This window comes from Chaetodon auriga, chromosome 16 (genome assembly GCF_051107435.1).
Source record: "Chaetodon auriga isolate fChaAug3 chromosome 16, fChaAug3.hap1, whole genome shotgun sequence".
Lineage (NCBI taxonomy): Eukaryota > Metazoa > Chordata > Actinopteri > Chaetodontiformes > Chaetodontidae > Chaetodon > Chaetodon auriga.
Window position 1 is genome coordinate 8,378,775 of NC_135089.1, and position 25,546 is coordinate 8,404,320.

The 25,546-nt window shown below is 45.3% G+C and overlaps 1 protein-coding gene across 1 annotated transcript in view; it reads left to right on the forward strand.

Moving 5' to 3' along the window:
* The window catches only part of LOC143334600 (adhesion G protein-coupled receptor L1-like), a 93,174-nt gene that overhangs the window by 25,846 nt on the left and 41,782 nt on the right, over nt 1-25,546 (forward strand). The window contains exon 2 of the mRNA XM_076753454.1: nt 13,873-14,058. Coding sequence (XP_076609569.1) covers nt 13,989-14,058 — 70 coding nt within the window. The 5' untranslated portion in view covers nt 13,873-13,988. The remainder of the gene's footprint in view (nt 1-13,872; nt 14,059-25,546) is intronic.

The window sequence follows — 25,546 nt, forward strand, 5'->3', positions numbered from 1 at the left end:
AGCCAGGTCTCTACCATACAGTGAGTCACCCTGACCCGGTCCTATTGTGGAAATGTTCCCAGCTTTCACACCACTTGCGGTTAGCAGGCCAGAGGTGTGGCGGATGGCTGGGTGACAGAGAGAAGGAAGTCTCAGGAGAATGGCTGTCACTACCAAAAGGCCCTCTGCAGGGCATCAGAGGGGAAACAGGACAGGCTGCCAAGAGAGAGTCTCAGTGAAAGTTGACCTTAAAAAGCTTCACAGCACCAGATATTGCTGTAAAACTCAGGTCTGTGAATATTTCATCAGCCCTTAAGCGAATTGTTGAATATAGCAGGCTGGTGATGGTGGTACAGCTATAGTAGTAATGCAGTACTACGCTGTGAAGTCTCATATTATGTCTCAGGCTATACAGAAAATAGGGGTTTACATTATAGCACAGTCTGAACTAGCCTAGAGTATTAATGCAAATCCCTCGGTTGGGATGTACAGTAGCGTGGATAGAGGAGGGGGGATGGACTGTTGCGATTACTAAAACCAGTTAAATCCACCCTCCTTCCCTATGGTGCTTATCTGATCAGTGTAGCAACCAGCTAGCCCCTCAGCATGGGATTTAATATCAAACACAGGACATAAGCCGCGTTCAATAGGCATGACAAGGATAAACATCAGTGGGAACACGCAACGCATTGCCGGCCTCGCCTGCATATAAGGGCAACAGGGGTGAGACGAGCGCGGCTTTTTGACATCAGTACATACGTAAGTAAACAGGGGAGAGCCCGTGAGCCGGACCTGACGCACGCCTCACGGAGAGAGTGTGAGTGCAACAAAGAGGGAGAGTAAAAATTAGGGAAAGCTAGAAAAAGGAGAGCGGTGGAGGTGGAGGCAATCATGCAGAGAGAGACAAATCTGAGGGCCTAGCATGGAGGTGCAGAAGGTGGGAGGTGTGTGAGCTTGTGGGACAGTTTGTGTGTGAGTGTGTGCATATTCTGTATGTGTGTATGCCCACTCTGCCACCCTGGTGACTTCAGGTGTTATCTTCTTAGCCTCCAGACGTGACAGTGAGATAATTAGAAATGTTAACACTCACTAGAGCTTGTACTTCTATGAATTCTCTCTCTCTCTCTCTCTCTCATTTGCTCTTTCTCCTGTCTATCTTTCATAAACACACACATACACACTCTCAAATTCTATTATCTCCCTTAGTCCGTGTTATGAATGACACACTTAAAGACTGGAATGACTTGGCCATGCGGCAGTGGATCACAATTAACGTCAACGCCAGCATCTGTGGAAGTAATTGTCACAGCTCAATTTTAATGTGCTGATGACCCGTTTTTCCTTCTTTTAATAAGAAATACTTTTTAAAATTCACATCTATCTGCACATAGGATTATTCATTTGTTGCAAACTTGAAAAGTCATTAAAATTGTGAGAATCGGTTGTTAATTACAGTATTTTCAAAAAGGGGAAGGTGAAAAAAGAATGAGAGATGTGAAATTAATTTTACATTGTACATTCACAGTTGGATTAATCACACTGTAGGATAAGAATTAACAATGGTAAATAGCAGTTGCATTTTATTTCCTTCAATAGGCGTAGAGAGAAGACATCTCTTTTTGAGGCAGTCTACAAACAGACCCCGGTTTACTGAAGCAGTAGGAGGACACTGTTGAAATTCTGACAAATGTCTTGGCTCAAGGAAAGGGAGAGAGATACAAAGAAAGACATGCTCACTGGAGTGTTTCACATGGAAAAATGAAAAGTGACAGAGAGCTGACGGAGGGATGACAACCTTGTTTGTCCTTTACTGGATGATCAACATGTGTTACGCGGATATGGGTCCCCAAGGTGGACATGGGGTGGCTGATACAGAGGGTTCCACGCTCCACTGGAATCCCCCTGCCTTTAAATTAGCATCCTAACTCCGCTTACTCAGCTAGCGGCACAAGCTGTGGAGCAGTGTGTGAATACTGCCGATAATGAAACTGAACACCGTCGACATCATTAAAGATAATCTTGGCTCATTTTGTGCTGGGACACATAATCCTAAGGTGCTGTGAACAACAGGAAGAGCTAATTTTGCCAGAGCAGGGCACATAAACACCTTACATACTATTATCTCACTGGCTCCCACCACTCACCACACCTCTGTTGCTTGGTTGGAAGGATGAAGAAGTCCTATTGGTTGGTTTGCAGGAAACAGATCCCAGGTCAAGGCAAAGGCTTGTCTGAAGGCGTCTCCAGCGTGTGTCTAATTGAGCGCTGTGTAGTTAATTGTTTGTGCGTGGGAGGGGAGAAATCAATCTGTTTTCTCACTGCCGTGACTTCTAGGCCCTGGGGTGAGAGACTGGAGCTGGCAGACACAGACGCACACATACACACATGCACACACATGCGCAGCTCTGCCAAAAAACCCCAAAACCATGCCTTGCGAGCATAAACTTGCACATGCAGACCCATACCCTTCCTCCACTGGCACACACACTTAAAGACACGCATGCACACTCCCTCCTCAAAGGAAGAGGATGTGCATGAGGGGTTATTGAGTCAGGGTAAAGTCAGATCCATCTATCGATCGGCTGCTTGCTGAGAGAGGAGTCAGGAACGTGAGATCTGCACAGGTCAGAGGGCCAAGAGACGGGGGATGAGAGACAGTAAACCAGAGACAGAGAGAGAGAGGAGGCGAACCCCCCCCAACACACACACACACACACACACACACACACACACACACACACACACACACACACACAAAAACCCATCCTTGTGCATGCAGAGCCGGAGCCAGAGCGTTGTGCTTTTGATGTTCAGCTTCATGAACATTAGAATGAGATTTCTTCAATTTGTCACTTGGGTCAGTGCCATGTGTCAGATCAATGGGAGAGAAAGAGACATACTAACGGCAGCTAATTGTTATCCTTATCTTTTTATCTGAATCCATTGCTATTGGTTATTCTATACTTAATGTATATTATATACAATTAATCTACAGTGAGCCACCTTGTCAATTAACATATAAATGCCTTCTACAAATAATGAAATCATTTGCATATTCAGCTAATCAGCTCATTTGCATGTATTTAGTTATCTTTAAGGGTGTTTCAGTTTATGACTGAGTGCTGCTGTCAGTGAATGCCTATTTGCATTTCAAATCTTTCACTGTGAGGAAAAAACAATGTTTCCTTCAATGCACTGGTCTCCCCCACAGAGCAAAAGCGGTTGTGCTAGTTAAGGGGGAATGTGCAGCAAAAGAGTGTCACCTGAATAATTTACTTTTCCTTTCAGTGAGATCAGAGCACTAACTCACTTCTGATCTCATTTGAGCCAGCGACGCTCCGTTCTTATTGGCTCACAGAAACTGGTGGAATGCCTGTAAGCCTACCGTTGATTGGCTGAGAGTTGTTTATTCAATTCAGTCAAAACTCCTCTATTATTGATGGGAATGAAGCAAACTGGGATCTGATGATGAGACATGAAAATAAGACGAGAACTGCAGAGGGATGGAGGGAGCATGTGAGTACAAAACAGGGGCGGTGGGGGGTGTGGGGGCTCAGAGACGTGAGGTTGAACAGAGATATGTAGAGGGGGAGGGGTGATAAGGTGGATGAGTACAAATAGTCCTATCCTTCACTTGGATTGCAGCAGCAGGCGCCTTGAGATGTCTGTTGATTCATCTCCCTTTATGCGCTCGCTTCCCTTTCTCTGCTGAATCTTTTTCTCTGCCTTTACAAAGGCAGACGGAGGGAGTGATTCAGAGTGACCAGACGCCCGAGACTCCCGGAACAGAGGGGAAGAAAGGTCACATGAAACAGGAGGCTCCATGGAGACCACCGACCAGAACGAAATGTGTCGATGAACTGATGTACTCAGGCCTTCGGGGACAAGAGGAGATGGAGGGAAAAATTAGTATTCAAAACGGAAGAAAACCGAGAGTGGGTAGAGTTGTGTGTGGGTGTGTGGGGGTGTGTGCACATTTGAAGGTGTGTGTCTGGGTGTACATGTCTTAAGGCATAATCACTGCACCACTGTGCATAACAACACAAAAAAATATACACCAGTGGTTGTGCAGTGAATGCATGGGAGTGTTTGTATGTGTGTGTTTTCTCTGTGTGCACATGTGTGTGGATACTTGCCTAGCTTCAGTCTGTGTGTAGTAGAGGGGGAGGCACTCGGCACAGACCCTCTGGATCCTCTCCATGCACTAATGGGTGTTCACCTGGTGTGGATCCCGGCAAAGCGTTACCAACATAGCGCTGTTGGTAATTAACAGAAGCAGGCAGTGGAAAGCAGCACCTGTTAGAGCCTGACTGACTGAGGCCCTGAGCTCTGGGCTCTGGGCTGTGTCTCCCAGTGCTCCCCTCTAATAATCAGACCACCACTGCCCATCCCTCCTGCGGGACCTCACAGCATGAATATATGCACTTGTGTTTCTGTGTGCTCACATGTGTTGCGCAAAAAAAGAAGAAAGAGGCTGATTAAGAGAAAGTAGGGATAAAGAAGGAGACACCCTACAACCATTTGAGCAGTGATGGTAGCTCCACACATAGCTCAAGGCTCTCTGTGTCATTCTGAGCATTTTTTCCAGCAAATGTGCACACTTGTGTCAAACATTTACATTTTTCTAGACAGCTGAACAATTGACACATGCGCAGGCTGCTGTGTGACAATTAAACTATTGTTGTGACTTGATTTTACTTTTCCGGGGTGAATGTGTCAGTGGCCTATTTTTTGGCACTTCTGTTCAGACTTATTTATACAAACAACAATAGTTTCTCTGTCACTGATTCACTTGTTTCAGGTTGAAGATACAAATAAATAAATGAGGGGTTTTCAGCCAGAAATTTACATTGAGCTGAATAACATTGCACGCTTGTGTTTGCATGTGGTCGTGCACGTGGGGGGGGAGTGACAAAGGTAGACAGAGAGAGAGGAAGTAAGAGAGGAAGTGAATGACAGCCATGTTTTAGAATTGGGGCATGTCAGCCAGGCCTGCTGTGTCAGAATCTCCTGATGCCCACTCTGCCCATCGTAAAGCTGGATAACCTTGGCAGGCAGATTGGGGTCACTACTATCAAATTAGATACATCACTCACTCACACACACACACACACACACACACACACAGGTCTCACAACACAGAACACTCCGACATGTCCATTTGGAAAAGGTAGACATGTTTGCATCCACATGAACAGGCAAACTGCGACTCTCTGTGCTTTTGCGATGCACAACAAAATCATCTGGATAGCTCCAGACAGATGTAGAGGGTCAAGGAAAATACACTTAAAGTTGGAATTTACTTGAAATGCTAAAATTGCCCTAAATTGGGTTCTCTACTGCCCAACTGTCACAGTGAGAGAATGCACGGGGTGGATTAAAGGCCAGAAACATTCCTCTTAGGTTTAATTAATGTGTGCTCACATGAAAGGCAAGAAGCTCATGAAGTGCTCAGAAGGCAAACTGTTCTGTGCCTGTGTGTGGGTTATTTACATGCTCGTGTGGAGCTCTGACATTATTGCTAATAAACATCACTCTCAAGCTATTGTGTCAGAAATCCAAACCCTGAATACAAACATAAACCTGGAAAATTAATCAAACACTGATGTTGTCAGAAGCATTTTTTATTCCAACACAAAGGCTGCTCTTTATCAGCTGACTGCCACGACTTGGAACTCAAAGTTCTTACAAAACACTGAACGCACCGCAGCACAACAACAATGTCGGCTTCATATTTAGCGAGCAGCCTGCAGCGCACTTTTTAAACCAAACATGTTGAATGGCGCGTTTAAAAGGCAGTGTGAAGTAAAGAGGAGGAAACAATTCATTTGGCCGAGTTAAGCACAAAACACAGTATCAGTACATTGCACGTAGATGTTCCAGCTACTCTGCTCACCTCACGGTCACACCGCTTCACACACTTCACTGTAAATTAGATAGAAACTATTTTTGTCAGCGACGGATGAAGACAGCGACAATCAGTTTGTTCAGACCGTTCTAAAGTAAAGTGTATGTCTTGGTTGAGTTTGTGGTCTGTTGGATCCTCCTGACTCCAGCTGACTTCACTGAAAGCAAACGTACGTCTGTACAGAGAGAGGGTCTCTAAAGTGGCAAGCTAAAGATGTGATGGAATAATTAGTTGATGGTGCCACTGACACAAAAGATGGATACTTCCATTGTATGGGTCTCACCAACGAGATGAAAAGAATGTCAACCTATTTTTAAATGTCACTGTCTCTTTTTGTTCTGAATCCCTGCTCTACTTTGTGCCACAGATCTAAACTGGGTCAACATCACATGTGGCGCCCCGGTGGGCCCTTCTGTGTGTGTACATGTGTGAGTGTGCATGTCTGTGAACATGTGTGTGAATGCTTCAAACCATGATCATGTGCGTCTTACCATACCCTGACACGAACACTTAGGAGTGGGTGTCTACAGTTTGCCTTGAGTGAATCCCAATGGTTGCTAAACAATTACGAATTACTTCTTTCCACACGTAATTATTGTCTATCGTTCCCAATTAGGAGTGAGAGTGCATTATCTGCAAATTGTTTAAGTCTGTTGCCATGCTCATTATTAAAGAAAGCTGCAGGCGGGACTGTAACAGGATTGTGCTTGTGTATGTGTTTGTCTGTATGGTGTGCATCCATAGCGTGTTTGTACATAGCGTACGCTTGGCTATGGTGTACTGTAGCGCAACAGTGAGGCGGGGGTTGCCCTGCTGGAGCTTTCAGATTAATAGACACTGATAATAACACACACAACTCACAGCGCTTCCACCCTTAATGAAGATGGATCTAGCCGGGCCTGGCGGTGCACAGGCACTCGAGGTGGCAGCCTGCCAGTCACAGCCAAGTGACATCTGGGAACAGCTCAATGCAAAGGGCGGGAGGGAGCAAGATTCACCAGAGAGTACAATTTCATAACATTATCATGTTATATCATAATCCATTGTTGGTGGCTCATAAGATTAATGTCAGGGCCGGCAGTTATCACTCTTGTTGTGTAGACTTAATGGTCACAGTGAATTATTCATTTCCTCCTATTGATTTGCGACTCATGCTGACAAAGTTGACAGTCCAGGTTGACTGATATGGAGTATATCTAATTTGACTGTGAGGTTGGGAAGCGGGGGGATAGAAGTGGTTGTAGAAAGCATGAGAGAAAAGTCACAAGCCAGAAACAAGATGAAGTCATGTGTCTTCTCACCATGGATGTGACACAAATTGTGCTGCTCAACTCTCTGTGTCTTCTAGGTGTTTTTGAATGAATTTCTATGCATTTAGATTAGAAAAATGGGGCCTCTCACCTCTGTCATAGCAGAATTGCAGTTTTCAGACTGAATTAATGTATAATCTTTCCGCTGGCTTGTGATTGGTTAAGAGGTGGCTGCCAAATTGGGTCAGAGGTTCCATCTCTGTAAGATATTAGAGCCCATTAGAGCGGGCCTGCAGCCGCTGTTTGTGTGGGAAGACAGGTGGGTGCTGAGGTCACTTCCTCTGGCAGCTGTGGCGGGCATCACAGGGCAAGCATTGATGGTTGGTGGCATTGCCTCCTGTTGCATCAGTAATAATGAACAGTGACAAGCTCTCCGCCGCCACCATAAATCACAGGCCACACTGGAGACACTGAAGACCAGGCCGGGGAGCGTGCTCTCTCTGCTGCGCGGTATCAGTGCTGATGAACACACTGACTGACTGGCTGACTAGGGGCAGACTATCTCTATCACTCATTCACAGATGCGGCACTGTTATCACACGCAGTCAACCCCTTTCAGATACTTGTGCACTCTGATTAGCATGTACAAATGTCACTCAGGAATATTGGGCTCTTACTGGCTGCTTTGTAGGCAGCGAGACTTTTTTTTTTTTTTTAGAACTACTAGCATTTCAGAAACACATAACAGTTAAAGTGTAGACTCTAGAGATGAGGAGGATTGCGGTTTGGGATGTGTGGAGAGATGCAGCCGAGGGCGGATGCTGAAGCAGGAAAGAGTGGTACAGGAGTGTCTGTTGAATAAAGTGAGAGGGGCTCTCTCCCTCGCTCCCCCCTTCCCTTTGCCTTTACCTCTTTGACAGCCACACTAGCCCTGTTTGATATCCCTCCGCTGTGTTCTGCAGCTCTGCAGATTCCCTTGTCTCATTTGCATTCCCTTAAAGCACACTTCCATTAAAGTCTCTCCCTGTTTTTTGTCTCTTTCCTTCTGTTTCTTCAAATAGGTCTTTTTTTCCCTGGGTTGCTGTTTTGGAGGGAGCCTTATTCCCTGTTGGCTACACAGCCTATCCCTGCTCTCCCTGAGTCAGTAATCAAACACATTGGCCCTAATACACAGGCCATTACAAGAGCTCTGATGTTCCATCTGCACACAGCCGGCACAATGGTGTCATTATATAAACAGCCCTGCTGCTGCAGCCAGTGAGATACTACCACACCAGAGTCCCGGCCTTAACTGACCTACCCCAGTAAATGGAGAAGTGTTGTGATGATCTGACCTGAATGTGCTTGTGTAGTTGCTGCTAGCTTAACAACATTATCCATCCTGAATGAATGCTGTAGTGTTAACAGTAGGCTATCAGTTCTCATTATGACTGAGACTGTGTGGGCTGTTGAGCATCAATGCAAATGTAATAGAATCAGGTTGTTGTGAAGGAATAATATCTAATGCTATTATGTTGCCTTTGCTAGCGATAGCCTCACCAAAAAGGATTAGGGAGATTAGCGATAGGCCCAACTGGAAGATAACAGTGAAGGGGGTGGGAGGGCGGCGGTTTATACAAGCTGGTATCTTTCATGTTTTTTTGCAGTGACATTGATTCGATCTACTTTTGGCAGCTGTTGCGAGTACAGAGGTAGGATTGCACAATTTGTGGAAAATTACTTTGTTTTAAGTTTAGAGTTTTTGGACATCAGATACTAAGAGGACACACTTGCAGTTGTTTTGAATTTTATAGACGATGATGGCAGATTGTGCCAGGCCTTGCCCTTGTTGTCACTTTGCACACAGTGATTGAAGCTAATTCTTTCTCATAATCACAATAATCTGATTCCATGTGTTCGGTTAATGGGAGCTTTTGACACACACTCTGAAAGTGGAAGTGTGTCCAAATTATCGCTTTGGCTAATTTGAATAATCATTGAATTAAATTCAACTGTTATACCACACCATCCTGGAAGGCAAGTTTGACAGTAAAAACACAGCCTCCCACTCAGCAAAGCTCCATCGCAGATGGTGATGGTAATGATATTTCATGGTATGTCTGTTACGTTTCGAAAGGAAAAGTAGGATAATTATATTCACTTTGGCGAGTGATTAGTTTTATGGAGGTGAAGAAGTAATTAATGCATTCTATCTCATTCTCATTTATTGTTACACTTCCTGGTATTGCTCCCTCTTGCCTAACTCAAGAGAGTACAAAAGAGTATCGAGTGTGACAAAGCTTCAGCACCGATGAGTCAGAGGGAGAATTACTTAGAGGCCCCCAGGCGGAGCATACGTTTTGGTCGTTCTCTGCAGTCTCATCAAACTCTAATACTACGTGGCTAGCCTTCACTGAGTCCACTGATACTTTCCTCTGAAATAAAGCGGCGGTCACAGATCTGACTGAAACCAAATCCCAACAGCACTGAGTAAAAACATTTAGTTGTTTTCAATTTATTCCAATTTAAGTGGATGTTGGAAGTTTATTTCAGCTGAAATTTTACTTGATTACAAATATTTAATGCAGCAGTTTGCATCACTTTCTGATTTGTAAGTGAGATGTGATTGCCATTCAGTTTCGCACGCTCGACTGTGTTGGTTGCTAGGAGGCAATCATTTCCTTCATAGCGGGAGCTTTGCTACTGAACCAACTATTTGTTGTTGAAGCATCTGAGGCATAAACATCAATCTTAATAGCATGGGAAAAGCCGATGCTTCGTCTTAAGATGCAAAGACATGCATGAAGCAACAGACCGTCAGAAGTTATGACTGTCAAATCTTTAAATCAATCACGAGTGTTTTCCTGACTGAATAAATTTGTGTGTTTGTGTTTTCCTGCTCTCTGCTTTGCCCCCCAATGCCCTGCATGATTTTCACTTGTTCAAACATCATACCTCGTCTTGAAATATATTGAAATGCTAATTAAGATGTTCACAGTTTATGTGCGCAAAGCGTCTTTGACGAGCACTTAGTAGGAAATTTACTTTTGCAGCTGCAGTCTTTGTCCAATCAGCAGTGTGGATCTACAGCCTTCTGACCATGGGCTGCCCAGTCACACGCACACACACACACACACACCGCAACGAGCCGACTCGCACTTATCATACTTGTCTCTCCCACCTCGATATCAGATTGCCCTCAGTGGGGGAAAAAACAGAAGAGAGAGAGCCTGGAGCTGTAGCAGCTCTGAGAGTTGCACCAGCTTTTCTAATTATGCAGCAAAAACTGTCTACGTAAACTCTTTGTTCTCCCTCCTTTTGATTCTGGCTGGGTAATGTTCCTAAATGCCTCTTTCTTCTGTACAGAAATGATTTGCGCGATGGGGTAGACATGAATGTTTCCTATGACAGACACAGACAGCCTTTACCAGCAACCCCCACCCCCCACCCCATATAAAAAGGACTTGTGACACCCTGTTCTTGATGAGCATGTCTGCTAAAGCAAACAGATCCTAATGATCGTGGTGATTATCGTAATGATCCAATAGAAGTGGATAATGAGGTTATTTGATTTGGATCAAGGCAGCCTGTAAATTAATAGCTGAAGAAACAGAGGGTCGCATTCCAAACAAGATGACAAAGGAGTGCACTTAAGTGTAATTCTGCCACCTCTTTGTTTAGACGGCCGCATGTCTGTCTTCATGTTGATACGACACTCTCATTTGCCCTGCCTCCCACTTTCTCCCCTGCCCGCCCTCCTCACCTTTCCACCAGTGCAGTGAAATTGTTGTTCATTCTCCCATTTTGTGGGCTCTGGTCTCATAGGGATATGATGTTCTGCTCTATTAGAAGAGAAACAGTGATGATAATAATGGTGGATGTGATCAGTGCAAAAGGTCAGCCTCTGGCCTCAGGCATGTAACATCCTCCAAGTAGGGGGAGCGTAGAGGGCAAAGACACCCATCTCACACCCTCCAAAGACTCCTAACCTTCCTCCACCCAGAGGCAGGCTGACTCATAGACACAGGCAGAAGAAATACTTTCTACTTTGCCATTATTTCCTGCTTTCTTACTATTCCTTCAACTCTCACAGGGCTATTTTCAGCAGTTTCCCTTCCCACTCTCTCTTATTTATTCTTGTTATACAGAAAGTCATCCTTCCTCTACTTCATTTGTTCCTTACTTCATTTGCTCCTTCTGTTCCTTGTTTATTAGTTACTCAGGCTGCGTGATGCTTCTGTTCCTTTCTGTTCCCTCGTTCTTTTGTTCTGTCATTCCTTTGTTTCTGCTTTTCCTTAATGTTGGCCTTCCCTCCATCCTTCTTCCCTCTATTCCTTCTCTTCTCCCTTCCTACCAGATTGAAAGGGAGTGTTGTGTAATACGAGCTCTCTTTTTGTCACAAAATAAAATCAATTTATCCACCCTGCACTTTTCTCTCCCTCAATCCCTAACCTGCCCTCCCTCCCTGTCTGCTCTCTTTCTCTGGCCCTCCTCATCTGCTGAGACCACAGGAGAGCTATTGTTAAAAAGTACAGACAGAAGCACAGTCAAAAGAAACAAGAGAAAAGACAGATTTTTCTTATTAAAACCACAAAAGTTGGAGAGAGAAAAAAACGAAGGCCTGTCACTACACAGGAGGGGATCACTTTTTGACCATTAATAATACAGCGAGATCGGGAGGGGGATGAGGGAGGAAAGGCCGTGAGAGAGAGCGGAGTAGCCAAGGCTTCTACAGTACCACATCACATGTCTATTGCTATTTGTTTACTGCTTTTCTACTCTTTCTTTGTCTGTCCTGCCCTCCCTCTGAGCGTGTCCTTTTCTCTCAGCTGCTGGTCATAGAGGGTGGTCGCAAACAAACTCAAATTAAAGCATAGACTGCACTAGTGCAGAGGTTGTTTGTGTGTTGGGCATATAATAGAAATAAACGCTGGTCTAAAAACAAAAAAAACAAAAAAAACAGCTGCTGCGGATGTGCTTTGTTCTCTGTGGTCTGCTTTCCTTCTCTCTCCCTCTTTGCTGTTTGCCCTCCCCTCCTCTCTCACTCTATCTTGCTCGTGCTCTACGACATCCAACATACTAATCCACACGGCGACACCCAGGCAGGTCGGTGACTGTGAGCCGGGCGTTGCCACTGGGGAAGAGGGTAAATATCAGAGAAGGTCAGGAAGGGGAGGGGTAGGAGAGGTGGAGGGGAAGCCAAATCAGTGATGATGAAGCGAGAGGGTGAAGCCATCCAGTCACTCTGGATCTGCCATCTTGGCTGCCAGGAGACGAGAGCTTGGCCATGACTTCATGCCGTTGTTCATGTTGTTTTAGGGCAAACATTGCTGGAAGATGCAGGGACAGTTTTACAGTTCCAAGTTACTCATATTTTTGGTTTAAGTTTGAAAGGATGATTGTTCCCAATATTTACTTTGAATGGTTGCTAAAGTAAGATGTACATTTTCTCCACACTGTTTATCACCTTTATGATGGAAACATTCTGTGAAATAAACAGCTTAGATGTCTTGTGAATCTTTTTATGTGATTAAGCATGACATGTTTGAGGCTGTTTAAGTAGATTGGAGCTGCCACAGTTAGTTGGGCTCAAGTGATAACTGTGTAGGTTAGCTGAAAATGCTTACACCGAGGAAATGAATGGTGTTATTGAAAAGGCAACACTGTATAATACTGTATAATACCTGAACCTGTGTGTGAGAGAGTGCATGCATGCATGCTTAATCTATTACATTATACCCTCCTCCAGCATAAGTTGGTAGGATCAATCAAATAAAGGGGGCAGAGAGTTAGAGAGATCAAAGGAAATCCTCTCAACCCCCCTTTCCAAAAAAAAAAAAGAAAGAAAATTGCACACAAACAAACACACACACACACACACACACTCACACACACAGATACAGAGAGACGCAGTCCAATCTGTTTCATCAGCGAGCTCAGCAGGAGGAGTATTAGCTCTAACAATACCGTCTCCACTGTTTTCTGTCTTTTGGCCCCTGGCAGGGCAGAACCGTTTCTGCTGTCAAAAAATCAGAGCTAAAGTTCCAGATTGTGATTTATTTCATTAAGCAAATGAGATGTGCAAGCCCTACGGCACTGCTGACTGAGTCACCGCTTTTCACCGTCTCACTTTGTGTGCGTGCCCGTATGCAAACACAAACACGCACCAACGCGCACACGCACACACACACACACACACACACACACACACACACACACACACACACACACACACACACACACACAGGAGACATGTATTTTTCACATGTTGAATATAGCTCCGTTAACAGCCCCAAAACATATGTAGCATGTCTGATTCAATCAAGCGTTCAAACACTGTGGAGTGATGAGCTGGTAGTGGCAACAGCTGTTGCCATGCCATCCTGCACAAAATGGCCTCAGATCTCCCTGTCTGATCATTTTACCTGACCACCAGAGGGGGAGCCTCTCTCCTCTCCTCTCCTCTCCTCTCCTCTCCTCTCCTCTCCTCTCCTCTCCTCTCCTCTCCTCTCCTCTGATATCATTAAGTATGCTGTACCAGGCATGAGCCACTCAGCTTTGTGCAGTTATTATCACATATTCCAGTGATAAATTCAGAATAAATTAGTCAACACTGTCTAATTCAAATGCCATGCTGAGAAAGGAAAGAATGACCAACAGAAAAGACTCATTCCTCTGTGTGGACATACTACAGTTACATACAAATGTTCGTGAGGCACTTACCTTTGTGTTACTTCTTTCCCTCTTTGCCTGCAGGATCACCCTCAGGGAGGGTGTAAGCTGAGGAGGTGCTGCCACACTCACCTGTGCCTGCTGACCATCTCTACACTTTAGCCCCACCCCTCGCCCTGCCCCCCCGTTCGACCTCCAACATGGCTCTAGCAGTCTGGATCATCTTCACCTGTGCTGTGGCTTTCAGCAATGTTACTCCATCCTCGCAAGGTGCGTCATAAATATCAACATTGTGTGATTTTTATAGTATCACATCACAAAAATACTCATCTGCATTAAGTATTTATACTTTATGTGTTCGCTGTTCAGTTATATACACGCTAGTATATATATAATGTGTCGAATTTTGTATTGCTTCACTGAGCCTGCTTACAGTGTTGCACACAAGTGCCTATTGGTTTCACTATGCCCTGTAACTGGCCTGACCAGGTTATTGCAAATGAGGATGTATTATTTATAAGTTATCTACGTGATGAAGGTTAAGTGTATTGACTTGCTGACCAGGCTAGAAACCTTGCCGTTGATTAACCAAACTGTCTCTACAAGAGATGGAGAGAGAGCATTTGAGTGAGTGTATGTGTGAATGTCAATAAAATATCTTGTCATCTTGATGTTAGTTGGAGCGTGGCAAGAGTATAAGGGGGAATCCGTGCATGTAATGGTGCCATATGTGTGACCTCCTTGAATGTGCCATGTACCATAAGATATTTCATTTCATGTTTGTGTGTGCTTGTGTGTGTGCTAACTGTTGTAAGCCTGGCAGCAGGTGACCTGGTTGGGCTGAAGTGATGCTGGAGGGTGTGTGTGTGTGTTAGAAGACATGTAGGAGGGAAGAAGCAGGGATTGCAGGGGGAGGCAGAGGGCCGGTGAGGGAGAGGAGGGGCTGTTGGGTGTCCTGCTAGTGGCCTGCCACACAGACAGCAGCACACCATCTGCTGTATGCTCTCAGTCAGGTCTGTGCCAACGAGCCGCTGGGTGATGGACAGTTAGGACGAGGAGGAGGAGGAGCATCAGGGAGAGACACAGTCGCCACTGGGAGGGGCGAGTGATGAAGCGGGAGGAGTTGAGGAAGCTGAGGGAGGGAGAGTAAAATTAAAATGTGTTGGTGTACGCCTGTGTCAGCCCTGGTTTTAGCAACCCCTCTGTGTAAGCTCTGATTGGCCAGGTGCTGTTCTAATTTGAGTAGGTGCTGTTTTTTTCCATCTTAATTTGGCTGCTTTTGTAACATTGGATTTGTGTAGTGTACGTTCTGTTCCATCGGACACATTTGGCCTCTGGCGTTATGTTGCTTTGTGTTTGTCTGTGTGTGGGTGTGTGTATTTGTGTGAAAATAAGCCTCCAACTATCTGTGTGACCTGGCACTTGGGGAGTATTAATAATGCATTAATAATCAATTGACTGTTATCTGTATTCAGCCCCAAAGCACAGGCGCAACATTTGGTTTGATGAAACAAAGAAAATCTTTTTCTAATGGGATCAGGCGCGCAGGCGTGCACATAGACACATGCTCGTGTGTCCACGTGCACGCCCGCACCATTTTGGTGCCTGTAATTTTGGCAGCCAAATTTTGGCTGAAATGTATTCTCTCTATTGTAGTGTAGCTAGAAGAGGAGAGAAAAGTAAAAAAAAAAAAGAACAAGGGAGGTAGAATTTAAAGGAAAAGGGCAGGATTTGGAGCTGCTGAAATCACTCTAAGGCTAATCAGAGCTCATTTGGAAACCTGCGGGATCATCACACATGGCTTCACAGTCTAATGTGTACCCCTGCTTCTCCTCGATGTCCCTACTAATCTGCCATGCTTTAACCTCACTCTACTCCTGACTGCACATTCTAATATTTACTCCTAACACTCACACATTTATTCTCCACCGGAACCAGCTCTTTAACACAAATACTCCTAGCCAGCGTGAGCTTTGTACACATACTTCTTCCCTGCTCTGTCCCACAATTCACCTGCCAATTTCACACGGTGATTATTTTTCTTGTTATATCACTGTACAGTTCTCCAGCTCTCTGCAGTAGCTGTGTCATACGAAAACAGTATTTGCATCTGTGAATGCGAGCTTATTTAAATTTAGGCATATACGGTATATAAGAAACCCTTCACCAGCCCATCGCGGCAGGCTTCCTGACAGACTGACATGTGTACTCTGACAAACAGAAAGTCCCGCTGATTCCACCGAATGCTCGAGAATGTACAACCCTTCATACACAGTTGTTGCTCAGAAAGCCCATTAGGCTTGCTTAATGTGGCAGACATTGCGGGCAGCTGCGCCCGACGTGATGAAGTCCTGACACAGAGCTTTCATTTAGCACAGCGCAAGCATCGGCGTGTGTGCGTATTTGTATTTATCTGCAGCATTGGCAGCAGGACCATTATAAAGTCTACTTGTAGGTCATTTCAGTCTTTGGGAATTTGCAGGTCTGCACACACTGCTTATGTGTGTGTGTGTGTGTGCGTGGTATGTTCGTGAATGCAAAGGGATGTGTACGTGCAAGAGTCTGCCTGGGTTTACATGCATGTGTGAGCATGTCCAATGGGTGGGTGTGTGTGCAAGAATATTTATGTATGTGTGTGCCACTCATATCAGGACACTAGTGCCAGCTGACTGGTGGAATCTGTTTTCATCTCCCCTGTATTTAAGCCTTTGCTCTCAGATCAGTCGCGTGGAAAGGCCCCTGGTCCTTTAGTGCACAGGCGGACATTTTTATCTGTCTTCCCCTCCTCTCCCCAGCTTTTTTCTTCTGTGCCTTTTCCCCTGAACAGTAGTTATTATTTAAGGATGGGGCACTAGCTGTTTTTACACATCTTCTCAACAAAGTGCTCTAGTCTCTCGACTGTCCTTGGATGGTGACAGAATGCCTGAATGGGGACTGATCTCAATGCAGTGTTTTGCTTTCTATAATGCAGGGATGGGTAGTTATTTTTCGCGGAGGGCCACATGAAGAATTCACAACGCCTTTGCAAGCCAGATGCTTTTTTATGACTGAGCTGACAGTTATTTCGGGTCTAACCCTGGATTTAAAATTCTGAGTGAAGATCTTAGAAAATACTTGACCTGAAACCACAACCGATATTGAATTTTTGCACTGAGAGGGGAAACTTTCAGTCCTGCAATACTATAATATTAAAATGATAATTTCAAAACTGCGACCTACTCACTAATTCATAAGAATTGATCCTCTGACGGGCTTGTAGCAATAATATTTCAAGAGGAGGCAATAAAGCGGTAGTGCCGCTAACCTTGCCATGCGTATTCTGGCTTCTTGTAGTGTAATTTGCTGAACAGCATATTGTATTGCTTTGATGTGCGTTTTGTAAACTCTTAGCTCTACACTTTTGTAGCAGTTCTTCAAACAGAGCACTAGACTTATGCATAGTATTAGCTGATCAGAATCAGTTGCTACTACAACAATCAGTTATATTCAAAGAAGTCAATGAGGTAAAGTTGGCATGTCCACTTCTCAATGTTGTGTCGAATTCTTTTTCTTCTTATTAGTAATCTATCGATGCATCATATGGGAGGTATGCTGGGAGGTAGTTCTTTCCGTAAATGTAGTAGTTCAGCCATGTGTTGCTACAAATGTCTCAGTTTCCTTGTAATGCAGAATCATAGACAGACAGATGACTTGTGCCAGACTTTGCTGGTTTAAATTCAGAACTATACAGACAACTTGCACTTTGAAGTTTCTAATAGCTTTGTGTTTTATAGACTACAGAAGGCCATCAGAACCGGCTGGTTATCTATGTGTTAATGAAGACAAGTAAATGCTCTCATTTTGTCTGAAAATGACCTTTGAATATGTTTTACTCTATTTTTTCTCTGCCATAAAGCTGAATCCACAGGCTTCACTGACACTAATTGCTAATCTAGCGCCTTGTGAATATTGCTGCATATCATCTGGATTTTGCAATAAAGAACCGCTGTGAAGCCTTTTTTCCCCGTTTCTCGCTCTTTGCCTCTCGTGTATGTTTTCAAGCTTTCGTTGCCTCTCCATCTTATTAGCAATAGTCTGTGCTTCGCACTTCTCTCCAAACACTCGCCTCTTATTTTTATCCAGAACGTTCTCTCCCCTTACACCTCAGCTATTACTCCCTCTCTCTGCGTCGTGATGGCCCTCTTGCAAACCCCTCTCTTTTACTGGCCTACCTTCTCTCTCTGGGACCCTCTTCCTATTCCCTCTACCATTTCATTTTCTTCCCCTCCTCCTTTTTCCGCCCTCCCCGCCACGTCTTCTCTTTCACATCCTCTTCTGCCCACCACCTTACCTCACTTTCTATCCCTCTCCCTCGAGTATCACCCCCTGGCTCTGTTTTTCTTTCCTTACCCTCTGCCTGCTTTCTGTTAACAGCACTCATCTCTTGTCATTGTCATTCCCTCCTTTGCCTTTCCTTTCACTCTCTTTTGCCTCCTTCTTTCTCTCGTTTGCCACATCCCTTGCTCCCTTCCCGATGCTGGGGGTTGCTGTGTTCTTCAAAGCCCTTGGCTGAGAGCAGTAGATCACAGAGAGGCCTGTGTGAGTGAAAGGTTAATGGATGGCCTTTGAACATATATTGGTAGTCGGGGGCGGGCGGGAGAAGGAGGGAGAGGCCGGGGCGGAGTGGCGGCGTGTTCTTTCAAACCATCCTTTGAAGATGACGCATGCCGCTCTGATGTGTCTGCGCCTGTATACAGGGGCTGTGCCTTTTTGTTTATTCATTCGTTCACAGTGTTAGCGTACTTGTGTTTTTGTATGTGTGTGTGTGTGTGTGTGTGTGTGCCCATTTTGTTTGTGTGCTTGTGTTTGCTTGTAGTTGTGTGCGTCGGGATATGTCAGTTTGTGTACATTGATTTGTGTACTGCAAACAAACTGCTACATAAAGGATTGGGGACTGTGTTCCTGTTTGTGCAGTCGTGTGATAGCTGCCTTTTTCTCTCAGGGCCAAGCTGCGTAACTTTGAGGCTTTATAGCCACTAAGGACTATTTCTGTGTGTGTGTGTGTGTGTGTGTGTGTGTGTGTGTGTGTGTGTGTGTGTGTGTGTGTGTCTGGGAGTGCTGTTTCGTGAATGTGTACAGAAGTGCCAGTGTGTATGTGTCGAGCATGTCATGTGCTCGAGGTTGCGTGCATTTGCTTCTCGTGTGTTTTGTGGACTGCAGATTGATAATTACCAGCAGCAGCTTAAGGCTGGTAGCCAAGGGCAGAGAGAGTAGAGAGGGGGAGAGAGAGAAAGGCAGAGAGAGAGATGGATGAAGCGGAGCTGTTTGAAAAACTGTGAGAGGGGGTGAGGGAGGAGAAAGGGGAGAGGGGAAAAACTGGAGGTGAAGGGTCAGGACAACAGGGAGGAATGGAGACATGGAGAGGACGAGGGGAGGGTGAAGTGGACGGACGGGGAGGGTAAATGAGAGAGTTTCCGGGTGGATGAAATTGGATGAGGGATCGAGGGATGGTGCTGAGGTGAAAAAGAAAAAACATACTGTATATGTTCATTGCACTGTAGATGAACAAGATGGCATAGGAGGATAAGAGGATTCAGTAGCGTTTTACAGCCAAATCCATTTTTAATTTAGAAATCATAAAGGTACAGGAGCACCTAAAATGCTTCACATTGTGGATACTTGCAAACAGATCAAGCCATAAACATGCACGGTAAAAATACACACAGACACACACACACTGTCCACACGTCCAAGCGTTTGGCTTAGCGTATAAGGAGGTTAATTAAGTGTCTAATGCAGCGGCAGGGCTGGGCTTTGGCACTCATCTTCCCTAACAAGTCTCTGGATGCGACTTGCAACTCTTCCAAATGCACACGCACATTTTCCTGACAGCAGCGCTTGCATGGCACTCACTCAGTCTCCCCCTCTCTCCCCCACACTTTATCTCTCACTCTTCCTCCTTTTTCTTATCACTTTCTTCTCCTCAGTTTCTCACCACCTTCCTCTCGCTGCTTCTCTGTCTCTGCTCCATTCTCCCCTCGTGCCTGTGGCTGTTTCCCTGTATCACCTGCAGTTTCACTCAACCACAGTGTTTATATGAATCTAGGTCTGACTCACTGTCTGCTGGCCTGCCTCTTGTGATATGTGCTGGAAACAGAGAACAGAATAGAGTTGTGTTGGGCCCGTAGCACAGCTCCCATCCCTGGGGAGATGGAGGATATTTTACACCGGGTGAATCTCCTACTTTTTAGGCAGGCTGATTTTTATTTTGGGCTATGCCGTTTCCCCCCGCTGAGGCACTTTTATTGCATAATTAGGCGCCAGGGCCAGCAATGAAGTGGTTTGACAGTATGAGCACGTCCCGTCTCGCCTCCCTCCTCAAGTTTGTGTGTGTGTGTTGCTCTGTGTCTCAGTGGCTTTTTAACCGCCTGTCTTAATCTCTCTGCTATGCCTGCTAGTTCCCCCTACAGCAAAGTTTGTCAACACACACTGAGAGTTCTCGAGGTTGAGGATGGATGAGGGTTTGGGCTTGTGTGTGTATGCTTGAAAAAATTTCAGTGTGTGTGTGTGTGTGTGAGAGAGAGAGAGAGTGAGTGTGTGTGTGCACGCACATCATTGCAAATGCATGACTATGTGTTGCATGAGGGTGTGTGTGTCCCATTTCCAGCGGGGCCATGTTTAATTCTCTTATGAATGATGTAATGTTATGGGCTGTGCTGTAATTCAGTTCAGTTCGAGGACTGGGCTGCTGATGGGAGAGGCTGTCTGTGCTGAGGCGATCAGAACAATAGGAGGTCCTCTCTCCCACAAATCTGTCTGCCTCACTATTATGGCCGTGACCTTGTGCCTCCACAAAGAACGGTCATCATGTTCATCTTCGGCCAGCATCTAGTTTGATGGTTTCTATCTTTTTCTATTCTACTTGTCCACACTGTGTAATTTGCTCTGCTGTTTCATTTCTCCCTCCCCGTGTGTTAGCTTGACTCTGCTCCATCACAGTGGATGTGTGTCATTTTGGCGCTGCTTTGTGTTCTGACCTTATAGCACGGCTGGTGACTCCCTATACAGTCGCTCCTCATCTCATCTCCTCCATCTCCTTCGCCTGTAGGAGACAGGCGGAGGAGTCGGTGGATATGAGATAGCATCCTAGCTTTGAGGGCAGCGTTACCCCATCCGATCCATACACACACACACACACACACACACACACACACTCTGTCCCACAAGCAGCCCCCACCCCCTGCACCCTCATGTTAGGCCTTTAGGTTTGTCTCCGGATGTCACTTTGTCACAACTCCTCAGCTTGAAGTCTGCCTGGATGTGACAGTTCTGGCCGCATCGCCTCAGCTTGTCTGTGGTGACAGGCCATGCTCCAGCGAGTCATTACGCTAACTCGCAGTGCTAAGTGAGTGGCTAAGATACAGCGCTAAGCTGATAAAGTACTGGAGAATTGGTCGGGATGATTCTCTGCTAGAGAGGGATTCCCATCACTGAGACCTCTTAGTTCTGTCCAATGACTGTAAAATTACTTGTTCTTCTTCGCCAGCTTTACTAAGGAACTAACCTGAAAATCATGAGGGAACTAGCTCTTCTGTCCAGAGCTGAATTTAAGGGCATATGTAGATGTATGCAGTATGCTTTTAATATTCCACTGTGATCTCTGGGCAAAAGGAGCATACTCACCTATTAGCCTTAATGCCACTTGAAGTTAATTTTAAAGACGGTGATATAACAAGAATTCCACCTCATCAGCAGCATGCCCAGTTTCTCAACTACCAATACTGCTTAGTGAAAATGTTCTCTGGCACTATGCTTCAGTGGTATGCTAATGAGTAGCATTAGGAGAAGACTGCTGGAACAGACAAAGGGGCTAAGAGGGGCTGATCACATTTCGGCCCCCGAAAGACAGTCAGCCATCCAGCTAACAAGTCAGCCTTAGAGCTCCACAAGTATAATCTCATATTGTGACTCAATTGCAGAGTCGCTATCACAGTCTCTGGCTACCTGCAAGGCCAAACCTCCTCACTCAATTATTTCTGAGAAAACGCACTATAGAGCGTCTGTGATAACACAGTCCAAGGTCAAATTGTCAGAGACGTTGAAATCAAAGTGCTTTTTATGTTTGAAAGCACAGCGCGTATGATGGAAAGTTTTTGGTGATGTTTCAGTGAAGAGAAATCTTTGTCTATTCATACTGTGAACTTTGCAGAATTCTAAATGCAGCCTCCCTGAGTGGGTCTTGATATAACAAACAAAGATTTTCTCTAACTTTTCTAAAGTGTTGGTTACAGCTCTTGATTGCCAGTAATGCCCGGTCATTTCCAAATGTTGTTCGTGAACCTCGTGTTTGTGTGCGTGAGAGTGAGAATACAAGTATGGCCTGTAATAACGGAGAAAAATGAGTGTGTGCAAAGACTAGCTTAGCTTCTGCAAAATTATGTTCTCGTCTGAGGGTCCAAGCATCTATCCACCCTCAGGCTTTAATTACTGTGTGAGGATAATGAGTCAAATCCAATCAGTTCTCTCTCTTGCTCTTAATTTGTATGGAGCTTCTATTATGAAGCCAACCGCTTCAGCCTCTCACACCAGCTGCCCTGGAGTGACACCAGGCCCCTGTCTGGTGTGTGTCTGTGTGTGTGTGTGTATCTGTTTGAGATCTCTGTTTTTTGCACACCACCACATCCATGCAAATCAGGCTGTATAATTATCAAATTGGCTCATATCATTATCAGTATGTGTGACAGTTGGTAACCATTCCTTGCAGATGACAGATATTAACACAGTTTTATATACCACAGGAGATGAGTCACTGCGAAGGATTAGATCCACCTATACATATGGCTGCTGCTGAGAAAGACACTTTGTCATCCAGCTATTATGAGTCTGACAGGCACGACTAAATGGCCACGTGTGTATGTGTGTGCGTCTGTGTGTGTGTTGGCTGAAGAGACCCTGAAACCTTAATGGATTCCTGCAGAATGAAGGACAATCGTAGCCCATGGCCAGTCCAAGCTTATCCTCTGCTCATCTCAGCTCAGCTCAGAGCCAGCCACGGCTCCAGCTAGGCCTCGGGCCATCTGGCTGAAACACAACCACGTACACACGCACACACACACGTGCACACACACACACTTGCTCTCTCTTTCTCTCTCTCTCTCACACACACACTGAATTCTTGAAGGTAAGTTTTTGTGAATATGCCATTCAAAAATCTCTGCGTAAATCTGTATGTAAGGTGCATCCTGCTGTATTTACACGGTGAATTCCACCTTAACCTGGAACTTGTCAAATAGTGTGTGCGTAGGTGTGAAATATGTAGGTGTGAAATACGATACAATATGGAGGAAGTAGAGATTTGCAGTGGTGCCAGAAATAGGCTGGTTATCATTGTTGCTGCCACCGTCGAGGTGTAGTGGCTCAATAATGGCTGTGCTCAATTATGGCTAAACATGTACTGTGACACCCGGGCCAGGAAAAGAAATACCTGAAAAAGATAATCCATCACATTCTGCTTAAAATTGGACTGGTGAATTTCTTTCATACCAAATTTACATCATTGAGATTCAGTAGACTCATCATATTTAGTTTGAGCCTTTGCAGCAAGTCGTATCTGCCTTTGTAAGAGTTTGCTCAGTTTGCTCAAATAAACTTGGCATGTCACCATCTAGTCAGGTGCTGCTACAGGTGACATGAAATATAGATATAACAGTGATGTTAAGAAGCTGAAATTATTTACACAAACACAAGCTGAACAGCATAAGTACCAGCTATGAAATGGCCAATTGTTGATCAGAAACACTGCAGAAATTATCTGTATTTATTCAGTACTGTTGCAACAGTCTACTACTAACTCGACCAGCAGCCAAGAAATTAAATCAACTGCTCTGTGTGCTGTTTCGTCCAAGAGCTGAGCCCTTCCTCTGTAGCTATTTGTATCAGCGCTCAGTGGCATGGCAGTAGGTGGCCCTGAATAGCCAGAAATATTTACCATATAAAGTGGGTTAGTATGTAAAGTATGTTACACTTGTGGTCTGCCCCTCTGATAGGGGCTATTGTTCCTGTAGTGTAGGTCCACAGTTTAAGTAGACTGAGTGTGATCACTCCTGGTGGCCCCCTTCAGTTTTACTCTCCTCTTGGCTCACTGTGTGGTTCTAATCGCCGTCCAGCTGTACGCTACTGTGTACTTACACCACAGGGTAGTTAAGAGAACAAGGCCACACACTGACACTTTGCACTGTGATCCTAATGTGACTCCAGGACTCCATGTATGTGTATGCATATGTGTATGCATGCATGCAAGTATGTGTGTGTTTGACTGTGAATGTGCACGTTCGTCTGCCCAGTACGCCTGCGTCTGTGCTAATTTGCTTGTGTGGGTTTTCGCATTTGTTGTGTGGATTTGTTTGACTGGCCTCGCCTGCTGTTTGCATCTCCGTGTGCTTTAATTAGTATGCGCTTTTGCATCGAGGCCTTTGTGATTTGGCAATGGCACTGCATGCTGGCGAGGCATAAAAGATTTGAAGTCTGTCTGTGCTAGTCATTCAGCCTTAATGGCGTTAGTTACACAACTGAACTCAAGTCCCTGCTGCATAAATGGGTGGCATTTAGAAATATGAGCAAGTCTGATGGCAGTGAATCATGTAGCGCATCGCTGCAGAGCATGTCTGGGATGACTGACATTGACATTGACCCAGATGGGCGCTCCTCCTGAATGGACAGCAGCTGAAACCTAAGCAGTGCTAGCGCAGTGTCAGGAAGGGAAAACAGCCCTGCTCTGTGGGTTTCAGCACTAACAGTAGTGGGGGAGAGGGGCTGACTCAGTGCCCTTGTCTGCTGCTGAGCCCGTCTGGCAGGGGGAAATGCTGTGCAGTGAAAGCCTCAGTTTATTAAGAACTTCTAAATTCCAGCCTGCTTAAGTGGCGGTAGCGCTGCTCTTTTTTTTTGATTTGACAGTATGCCCACCACCAGCCTAGTATGTGCCATGTCCACTCTACTGACAATGTAGAGGAGAGCTTAGTCAAAGGCTTCTGCTCCTTCAGGACAGCGGACAGCACCTACCAGTCTCTGAAACAGCTCCAGCTCCTCGGATGTTATTTTCCCAAAAGAAGTTTTGTCAGTTCAGGACCACGGACAGCAGCTCTCACAGCCGCTGGCAGGAGTCTCAGCACAGAGAAGCTGTCCTTCAACGCAGCAGAGAACTTCACTGCCAGATCACTCTCTCTGTCTCCACTTTTCTGTGCCCCTGCCTCCACCTGGGCTGTAAACGAAGCTGGCAGCCATTTTGTTATTTTTTTTTTGTTTGTGAGGCTGGATGTGGAGGCAGATGGAAAGGTATGCAGTTATGAAGAGAGCTGGAGAGACAGCGAGTGTCTCTCTCAGTGCCTCTTCGCAGCCCTCTTTCATGCCTCTCAGCCTGGCTCAGCGATTAACCCTGAGTGCTCTGCTGTCCCTGCTGACCCTTCTCCACACCGAGCCCCGCTGCTGGCCACAGCAGTACATTGACATGCCTCTCAGACAGCTGATTAACAGCAGTGGGTGTGCAAATGGTTTACATACCAGAGGTGAAGGTGTACACAAATACTTTAATTCTCTTTTTTTTTTGCTTATCCTACCATTACTTCCTCTTTTATTCAGAGTGAATCCTAAGGGGCTGCTCTGTCACCTTGTTGAGGTGAAATAGTGTGAAGGATGCTGGGAAGGACATGCAGTTTGTCTCTGGTACGGGATGAGTATGATAAGCTGCTGCCTGGCTGTGTGTAGGAGTTTGTTAACATTTGAA